The following is a 10,791-nucleotide window of genomic DNA, read 5'->3' on the forward strand; positions in this document are numbered from 1 at the left end:
CTACATGTCAATGCTTTTTAAAGTTACCTTTACAAGTAAATGAGTGAAAACCTAGCTCCAATTCTTTGTTTTAACATGTAAAATAAACAACTCCTACAAAAGTTTTCGTCTTTTATTTACTTTTTTTAAAAGTTGTCATTTTGTTTATAAGATTTGAAGACCTTTCATTTCAACCGACCAATTTAATTGATTGTTGTATCTTGAAAAAGAATGCATATTATTTTATTTTTGTCGTATGTGATGAAGACGTTTATCTAAAGACAACATTGTGTAAATTTCAATCAGACTTTTTCTAATCCCTTCAAAATTAATAACCAATAATATGTAAGTAGTATTTTATAAATAACCATTGAAAACAAAATTGTTTTCTATTTTATTTTTCTTATTAATAGGTTGCAAGATACTCCCACACTCCTATACTTTACGGTTCTCTTTCCTCTATACTCAATAAGAATTCTATCGTAATATTTATAAAGAAGATTAATATAACAAGAAAAATATAAAGTTTTACCGCACATCTTTCTACCATCAAAACTTATAAACATAACATTCATCATATAAAATAAGGCTATATTTTTTTAAAGTTTCACAAAAATAATAATTTTTAAGTTTATATATATATATATATATATATATATATATATATATATATATTCTACATCCATCATAATTTAGGGTCATATTTTTTTTTCTAATTGATTTTCTACCTGCTTCAAATAATTCATGTGTATGATTTATTAAATATATAATAATATTTGGAGAAGTCATCAATATATTTTGACTCATTATTACAATTCTATACATCACTGTATATGAATTAGGTTTTTTTTTTCATGTTTCTTTCCTCACGGTATAGAGACTTGTTGATATTATTTCATAATCTCACAATTAATGTTCAGAAAGTAAAAGAGTGATTATGTATAAACAACTTCATACATCAACATTTATCATAATTTTTCTATACTATATCACCTATCATTGTTATATTTCCCTCTTTACCTCTATAGGTGTTAAATAGTCTATTTTTCCAAAGCATAAAACATATATGACACTTTTGGTAAACATGGACGAACTCAAGGATCATAAACAATGGGGATCAAACACAATTCGTTTTTCCTCCCAATGGCCATTCCAAAGCGTTCAACCGTGTCTACAGTCTCAGGTGTTATGCCATTTGGAAGTTCCCAGTTGAAATGATAAAGTAATCGAGCCAGTGGAAGCATGATACCTGCTAAACCAAACGAGATTCCAGGGCATATTCTTCTTCCTGCTCCAAATGGCAGATACTCAAAGTTATTCCCTTTGAAATCGATAGAACTTCCCTCAAACCTTTCTGGCACAAACATCTCTGCATCACTCCAGTATTTGGGATCCCTGCAAATTGCCCATACGTTTATCATGACCTTAGTTTTCACAGGTATTTCATATCCATCGATGATGGTTCGTTCAGAGCATTCTCTGGGGATCAACAATGGAGTAGGTGGGTGTAGCCTCAATGTCTCTTTCACCACCAACTTCAAATAAGTAAGTTGCTCTAGATCCCTTTCATGGATTATTTTCTTCCCTCTTAAGGCTTCTCTTAACTCAGCTTGTGCTTTCTTCATCACTCTTGGGCTTCGCATCATTTCTGTCATTGCCCACTCTATTGTTGATGCCGAAGTATCAACGCCGCCAGCAAATACGTCCTAGTCAAACAATATAAACATTTACATATATATAATTTTGGTAATAAAATTGTATTACTTTCGGGAGAAGAAACAAAGACTAAGATGGAGTCTTTAAAAATGATGTTATAAAAGACTGAGACAACGTAATTTTGAGAAGTTTTGACTGTTTTATATATACCCGTCAACTTTTTAGTGCTGAGATTTTATTGTATCCTTCTCTTCTTTCTCCATTACGTTTGTTTTACTTGTTACATTAATCATTTGCTGTGTCTTTTCCTTTTGAATATTATATATATTTATAGCTGACTCACCTCAACATTTTAGTTGGTTAAATGAGTTGACCAAAAGGAATCAATTCAATTCTTCAATATAATCAAAATTTAATATATGAACATTTAATTTCCCACTCTTTTTTCAATGATCAGACATATATGCTCTTTGTAAAACAAACCCCACCTGATCGACTAGGTTCAAACTTTGTTTACTGCAGACAATAATTTTTTTTTTTCTGTAATTGAATATTGAATTGGCGAAGAAGAAACGCATACATATCTTCAATTACTTTCGTACTAGTATACTCTTATGCATTTTTTTTTTCAATTACTTAACCGGTTCATGTTCGTACGTAACTTGGTAAGAAAAAAAAGCCATTGAAGGCAGTTATATATATATATTTCAACATGTTAGAAAAAGGTGTTAAATCTTTTTTGTTACGCAAGTAGTTTTGTGCGTAATTTTGTAACGTTGGAAGCCAAGAAAAAACAAAGAAAGCACATGCATATGCATATATGCAAAGGAGATTTAAAAGACAAGTATTTGTCGGGATTTACTAACCAATATCAAAGCTTTGACGTTCCTAGTGGTGATTTTGATGTCGAGAGCAGCGTCGGCTTCTTGGAATCCGAGAAGAACATCAACAAGATCTTCGTCCTTTATTTGAGTTCTCCCTTCTTTCGCTATTCTTTGCTTTTCTTGATGCTCTTTGACAATATTTTCCAAGACCCTGTCAACCTGATTCAGCAGCTTCTCTAGTTTGGCCTTCTTCCCAGTTATGAAATGTATGGATTTCATCGAAGGGAACAAATCAGCAAGGTCAAATCCTCCGACCGATCCTATTACTTTCTTAATCAAAAACATAAATTCATCCTGGTCCTTTGATTTGTTACCAAATGCTGCCCTGGAAACAGTCGTGCTTACCAACGAGAAAATTCTGCCAGTAACATTCACCGGTGAACCTGCTGATGTTCGAATCGAGTCTATAAACTTTGCCGTCTCGTCTTCTCTAATAAAAGAGAAAGACTGAACTCTCTTGGTACTTAGAAGTTCAGAGACAAATATTTTCCTCATTTGTCTCCAGTAATCACCGTATGGAGCAAAAACAACATCTATTCCCCCGTACGACAAAATTTGTCCGGAAATAAACTGAGGCCTCTGCACAAAAGCGACATCATGTGTTTTGGTTATTTCCTTGGCCATCTCCGGGGATGATGCAACAACTGCAGAAATCTCACCAAGTTGGAGGTGCATGAGAGGTCCATATTTATGAGAAAGTTTTTGGAGAGCATGGTGTGGAAGTGAACCTGCTACTGCTAGTTGATGGAGGTTCCCTATGATGGGTAACCTCTTTGGGCCTGGGGGAAGCTTGAGAGAGATATGAGATTTATGCTTGTAATGTTTTGCAAGCCAATGCAATAGAAAGAATAGGGAGAAGGCAATAACCAAGATGCAGGTTTGAGCTTCCATGGTTTTGTACAGTCAGCTCTCAAGTGTTTATATTGTTTCCCTAGCGCTACCTGCTCCTATTTATAGAATCTTCAATCCTCAAGGACAACAATGGATCCTTTTATTTAATCTCAAATCCATAACTCTTATGACTTATCCTTTTTTGAATGGATCCTTTTATTCTACATGTTTTTTCTATTTAATGCATTCAAAATATAAAATGTGTTGAATGTTTACTTTTAATATTCTTCTACATATTTATATTTTTAGTATAGACTATATTTTTTTTAATGACAATTTGGTTTAAATTTAATATAACTTATTTAATATTTAACTATTCATGTTTGATATACTCATATACATATATATATATATATATATATATATATATATATATATGTTTGTGTGTGTGTGTGTTTTTGATCTTGTCTATTATTAATTATGAGATAATTAAAGTAGTATAGTATAATATGTCTTGATTAAGTTCGTTACACATTATATGCAAAATTATTTCTTTTTTATTATAAGTATTAAAAGATGGCAATGCGGGTTAATTGGTTTCACTTTGATCAATTTGACGATTGATTTGTAAAAATTGGGTCAGGTTGCCTTTCCTGCAATAGAATTGCGAATTACTGTTTTTTTTTCTTGTCCTACATAACGATTAGCTATGAGGTATGCTAACTCTCGCATAAACAAAATTTTAAAAGAAATTTTATATAGTGTTGTGATAATAATAATAATAATCTTGTTTTGATGTTCCTATCTTTATTGTATTGTAGTAGTCTACCTCACAACAAAAAACCAAGTAAGCATACACATCAAATGAATATATCAAAATTAAATCTTTCTTGAACAAGAAAATATAAAATAAATCAATACTAAATGAAGAGAATTAACTTAAGGATTCACTATTATAGTTTATAAGTTATTTTAGTGTTTCTCATGTCTAACATTCACAAAAGGAATTTAATAATAAGTTTAAAACTTAACTCGTCATATAAATTAAAAAATGTATTTCATAATTTATATTTACTAAAAATTGTCAAACATATAAGTAAACATATATTATCATGTTCTTAAAGTAAAAAAAAGAAGTGTACTTCATATTTAGTATTTGTCAGAAATGGAAGACATGAAGTTAAAAAATAACCTATACAATATTTACGAAATTAGAAAACGTGTTTCGTATTTTGTCGTTCCGTTAATATAGGTTATGACGATGTCATTCTCATAACGTTGAAAGTAAACAAGTACGTTGATTTAAAAAACAATAAATACGACGAAAAAGAAAAGAAGTTCATTCACTAAAAAAGTATATTTTATAAATTTCGAGTGTATGATTTTTAATAAATATCAAGCATGTGGTACATTTCAAATTTAAATTTATATTTGTCTTTTCTAAAGAAATATGCGACTAGAAACATTGATTATTCTAAGTTTTTTTTCTTCTTTTCATTTATTAGATTGTACGAAATCCTACCTTACACTAATACGATGTCGTAAAAGGATAAGGTTTGAATCTCTTCAAATTGATAATTTTCACACCATAAAGAGAGGATGCAGTTCTTAGGCCAATTGAGTTCATACTTTATTATTTTCGCTTTCATGTTTGAAAATTCATATAAGGAATAAAATTATCTTATAATGTATAAATAGAAGCAAACGTTATTTTATTCTAATTTTATAAAATTGAGTTAAAATTAAATTTTTTTATTTTAATAGAATATTAGTGTCATAAAATTTTATCATTACTAAATTATTTTAAATGATTATGTCTACTACTACGATAATGTGTAGGCGTTTCTACATGAAAGTTCTTATTTTCCCAGATGTATGCAATACGGCTTTTGTTGTATAATAAAAATCAGCATACTTTGCATGTCGTTTTTAGAGTCTATATTAATCACGAACGAGTTTCTTACTTTATTGTTCTATCAAATCATCAATGTCGGCTATGACAATACCATTCTAGAAGCATAATGTAATTTGCAAAGTATGTTGCTTCTTTCTATCAAAAAAAGTTTATGTTGATTTCAGACCGAGTAAACACTAGCATATTTTTGGAAAACAAGAACTTTCTAATATCATGATATTTAAATTATATTTTAATTAATTTAAATTTATTTGTTCAAAAATATTGATATTTTTAATTAATTGTAATATTTTCCATAGATTCATATCGTTGAAATATGATGTTTTTATTTATTTATTTTTATATAAATTCAACTTTAGGATTTTAGACATGTATCTTGTCTGTTATAAATAAATCAATAAAATATTAACGGTATAAGTTTAAAATATTATATTTTTTCCATCTCATTTATCTAAGTTGGGACGAAAAGTTCTAGTCATCTCTATCCATGATTTTTATATGTCATTTTTATCGTTGTCATCATATATCTTTTCGCCTAGTTAGGATTAGGTGCGTCTCAAGGAGTTTAATCTATCTCTAGTAGTTGTTGACTCATAAATATATTTAAAATGTTGTCACTCATCGTCTATTGTTGGCTCTCACATTAGGCGTGTGTCTTCCATGTGTCACTTTCTCGATGTCAAAATTACACCAGACCACGATTGTTCGTTTTGTTGGCAGCTCCTGGACTTGTTTTTGTCCTTGTCCTCAGTGGTAATAGCTCTCATGTAGGGTTATTCCTTCAAGGCTAGTTTTTTTTTCCTCTTCTCTTCCGTGGTCTTATTGATGAAGTAGATTCTTAAAGTTCATTTAGAAGATAAGTGATACACTCAAGTTTATGATTTCAACTTCTGTGATATTTTTCCTCTTGTAGCTAAGATCAATATTGTTTATTTTTTTCTTGCTACGATTGTCATTCGACAATGGTCTCTTTATCATCTGAACATTAAAAATGCCTTTTTTTTTTGCCGATCTACAGAAAGAGATTTACCTGGAGCAACCTACTAGATTTGTTGTTTGGAGGAGTCTGGTTGGTTTGTAAATCATATCGTTATATCTATGATTTTTCAAACATAGTTTAAGTCATATAGTGTAGATTTTTATATTGAAACAAAGTGAAATAGATATTTCAATTTTTTATTATTCTAATTATCTTGACAAGTATGTTTATTTTATGGTTTATGTTAAAGGTATTGTTATTACAAATTGAAATATTGTGGAACCTTGGAGATAACCTTGTATTTTAGAAAAGTAAAAGATAAAGTATTCATGTTTGACCTAATGCAAAAATTTAAACATGATCAATGACTCTAATTATATGTGAACTTGTGCGGATTAAATAACTCTTTAAAAGTTAAAATTTTGTAAAAATAAATATACCAAATTGTTTTGGCAATCAAACAACTCTTTATACTACCTTCAATTCGGTATTTTATAAAAAAACAAAACATATAGATATGTAAGAAAGAAATTATTGTTCAAATATCTTATTAATGGATTTGCTAGCTCTAATTACCGACTCTCAAACATTCTAACTGAATTTTTAACAGTACTTAAATTCTTTTTATATGTTGTAAATTTGGTACATATGATCTATGTGCTTCAATTTGTGAAGAAATATTGGAATGTAATGTTTTTTTTTTTATTCTTATATGTAAACCCAACTTTAGAGTAAGTGTATTGACTATTATTCTATAAATTCATCGATAAAAGTCTGTAAGTCGAATAAAATGTATTTTCTCATCTCATTTATCTAAGCCATGTTAAACACGAGACTCCTCGGTCCAACTTCTTACTCAAATTTTTAAGGTTCCATAATATAATTAATCTATATATTTTAATTTGTTTTTATTATTATTCTTTTCACAGCTCCATTGGTTGTTAAGAATCATAGTAAGTACTGATGAAGTCCACTTATTATGTTTGGTTGTTCTTTCTGGACCAAACTCGAATATGTCCAAACGATTCTGCTTTTATTTTTATTCTTTTTTGACATTCCAAATGAGCCCGTAGCTTTCGTTGTGGACTATAACATCAAATATATTGCATATTAAGATTTTAGAAAAGGACTTCTTATTCAAATTCTAATTGAAATGCTTTTGGATGAATTTTTTAAGAAATACGTCAAGAGGAAAGGATAATAAAATAATTTATGAAATAAAATTGATTTATACAGAAATTAAAAATTAAAAATTAAAAACTATACAAAGGAACATATTAGCTTATTTGTAAACTAATTTTAATATATAAAAATATTTGTATTTTTCTCTCCTAAAATTACATTAGAAAAAATTATCTACATGTATATGAATTAAAAATTTTGAACTAACTAGCTTCATTTTCTTTTATTTTGTTATAAGGATATATTTTCTAATTTGTCTATCAAAATAGTATAAGTTATTTTTATAGATCATTGAATTCAACGTAAACTTTACTTGTTCGATACCGTTTTTATCTGTTAAATTTTTTGTAGAATTATATATGTTAAAAATAGAGCTAGTTACCTTAAAGAAATAAAGTTAATTAGTTGTATATTAAATATAAGTTCGAATTAGTTGTAACCAACAACTATTTTGTTTTTATATAAAAAGTTATTAAAACTCCCTTTCTTGCCTTTGTTTCTATTCATGTATAGTTCTAATCCTCTCTCTGTATGACCATAGTTTTTCATTTTCTATTCTCTTTACTCTCAGTTTTGTTCATATATTTCAATAAACTAATATTAATTATTTTTGTAATTAAGACTTTTCTAAGTAATATTTATGAATATATTTTTATAATTATTTATTAAATGAAAATGAAAATTTTCATAAAAAAATTAATTTTTTAATAAAATAAAAAATAACCACATTTTGGAAGGAATTGGCTAGAATTAGAATGTTATTTTGTTTGAAGCTATTGTTACTTGGTAAGGTGAACGATGCTATTCAAATCTATACAGAACGTGGGTCTACGAAATTAACTTTTGATTTTTCATTTTTTAAATTTATCATAAACAGTTTTTGAAATTTTCATAAAAGTTTTTAATTAATTTATTAAAAAATAAAACTTTTAAATAATGTCAAATTAGGTATTACAATGAACTTTATCATCTCACGGATTTCAAAACTCATTAATCATTTATTAATATTATCACATAAAAATTTATTAAAAAACTAAAATAAAATAAACAAATATAACGGACGAGAAACCACGTCATACTCAAGATAAAAATTACAAATATAAACAAATTATACCTATTATAAAAAATATATAAATAAATACATTAAGATAAAATATTAAAACACTTATATTTTATATTGTTATTTATGAACAAGGATTAAATTAACTAATTTATCCACACGATAATTTTCTTCAAAATAAAATGAAAAACTATAAACTATATATACTTATAAAAATACAAATACTAATGTCATTATCCTCTAAAATTCTAAAGAAACCCAAAAAAATCATAACATTAAAAATAAGTACTCTAATAAAAGTTTTTGAAAATCTTTACTCTAAACATACTCCAATATATAAATATACAAATGATCTCATAGATTTAACATGAATAGAATTTGGATATTAAAAAGCTGATACATTTATTTATTTATTAATCCAAGATGACTTTAAGCCCGGTTGATTCTTCAAAAGGAGTTGGATTCTGGAAACGAGGTTATTCTACCATAAATATTACCCATCTAATGTAAATAAACCATTTATACTGTATACTAAAAAGTCAGGTGTCAAAACGTCACCTAACGTTACGACCACGTCATAAAAAAAAAAAAACAATCACGTCATGGAGTTTTTATTCCATTGTGTGAATGGTGCTATTTACCAAGTCCAGTCAATTATTGTTGATCTCATAATGCACTATCTTTCTTTATTCACTCACTAATCCAAACTAAAGAGAAGATAATATATTTAACCAGAAAATATCAAAATTAAAGTTACAGCCACTTTTCTTGAAGCAGAAAAGCCACTTTTTTCTTCATTCGAAAAAATAACTAGACTTTACAACGAAAATAAATTTAGACAATAAAAAAAAATAATGAATATAAAAATATGATTTAAACATAAAGAGAACATTTTTTCAAACATGATTTAAAAATTATCATAAGTAATATTAATATAAATATTGTTTATAAAAAATATAACTAATTCACAAAAATATGATCTAAAATATATTAAAAATTAAAGTTTTTAAATTAGAAATATTTCTTTTTCTTTTTTATTAAAAATGCAAAATTCAATTCTAAAAATGTGAAAGTTTGAATTTTCTTTTTTTTATTTTTAGATTAAAAATGCTAAAAGCTCATACATGTAAAAATGTAAAATTTTAAAAAACACGTATATCAAAATCAAAATTATTGTTTGTTATGAGAATTTTAAACAATAATATTAAAATTATTATTGTATTGAAAATCGTTATTTATGACTACGTCCACATATATCACACTTAAAAGAATTATTATCTACACTTTAGTCCAAATTTTTATGATGTGAATCATAATTTTTTGTTGTTGAAGCAATTTTTGTTGTAATGAGATTTTAATGTAATAAATATCACATGTAACTTAGAACATGCGATGTTACATTGACTGTAATAAGCTGCTGTTATTTCTACTTTATCCACATCAAGCTGCAGTTATAATAGCCAGTAGATCATTTTGTGTTGTTATACCCCAACATAACGATTTTATGCTGATGAATTCATCTTCACTCTGCCACTCACACTGTATCGGTACTTCATAATTAACTGAAAAATTTTGGACTATGGAGCCTGTTATGTGGTGCATTATATTCTGTTGAAAATATTATTTAATATTTTTTAAAGTTTAAATATCTTTTTCGTCCTCATTTTTATAGTATTTGTTGTGGATGGTTCTCATTTTGACAGAATGTTTGAAATGGTCCTCATTTTTATCGAATGTTTAAAATGGTTATCATTTTCGCAATTCGTATTTTATTTGGTCATTTTTTGTGACGTCGTTTAAGTCAATAACGGAGCACTGTATAGGTGACACTGTTTGTATTACGTTGCATTAGGGTGTGTTACGTGTACTATACATATAGTTCCATTACTGATTTAAACGACATCACAGAAAAGACTAAATAAAATACGAATTGCGAAAATGATGACCATTTTAATCATAGGGTAAAAATAAGGATCATTTTAAACATTCTGTCAAAATGAGGACCATCCGCAACAAACACTACGAAAATGAGGACGAAAAAAAGTATTTAAGTCTTTTTTAATTAACTTTTATATAATATTTTAGTTTTAGAAATTAGTTATTATTTTAGGTTAAGAATGCAATATTCTGAATATTTTATACTTAATATTCTGTTATATTTTTCTCTATATAGTATATCTTTCATATTTATATATATATATATATATATATATATATATATATATATATATATATATATATATATTTTAACTCTTAATTCAATTTCGTACAGTATTATTTTATTTTATTTTTTTTAGTGTTATCC

At 27.1% G+C, this 10,791-nt stretch overlaps 1 protein-coding gene across 1 annotated transcript; it reads right to left on the reverse strand.

Annotated features, from left to right (window-relative positions):
• Nucleotides 1-894: 894 nt before the first annotated feature.
• On the reverse strand, nucleotides 895-3,484 carry LOC114172982 (cytochrome P450 71D8-like). The gene is made up of 2 exons (XM_028057160.1): nucleotides 2,502-3,484; nucleotides 895-1,685 (listed from the first exon to the last, which is right to left on the reverse strand). The coding sequence occupies exons 1-2, from the start codon at nucleotides 3,408-3,410 to the stop codon at nucleotides 1,074-1,076; spliced, it is 1,521 nt and encodes a 506-aa protein (XP_027912961.1). The 5' UTR covers nucleotides 3,411-3,484; the 3' UTR covers nucleotides 895-1,073.
• Nucleotides 3,485-10,791: the final 7,307 nt, after the last annotated feature.

Source organism: Vigna unguiculata, chromosome 2 (genome assembly GCF_004118075.2).
Source record: "Vigna unguiculata cultivar IT97K-499-35 chromosome 2, ASM411807v1, whole genome shotgun sequence".
Lineage (NCBI taxonomy): Eukaryota > Viridiplantae > Streptophyta > Magnoliopsida > Fabales > Fabaceae > Vigna > Vigna unguiculata.

Coding starts and splice junctions, on each gene's coding strand:
- LOC114172982 (XM_028057160.1), bottom strand. CDS start 3,410: ATGGAAGCTCAAACCTGCATCTTGGTTATTGCCTTCTCCCTATTCTTT. Junction 1,686..2,501: donor ACGTCAAAGCTTTGATATTG/GTTAGTAAATCC, acceptor TTGTTTGACTAG/GACGTATTTGCTGGCGGCGT.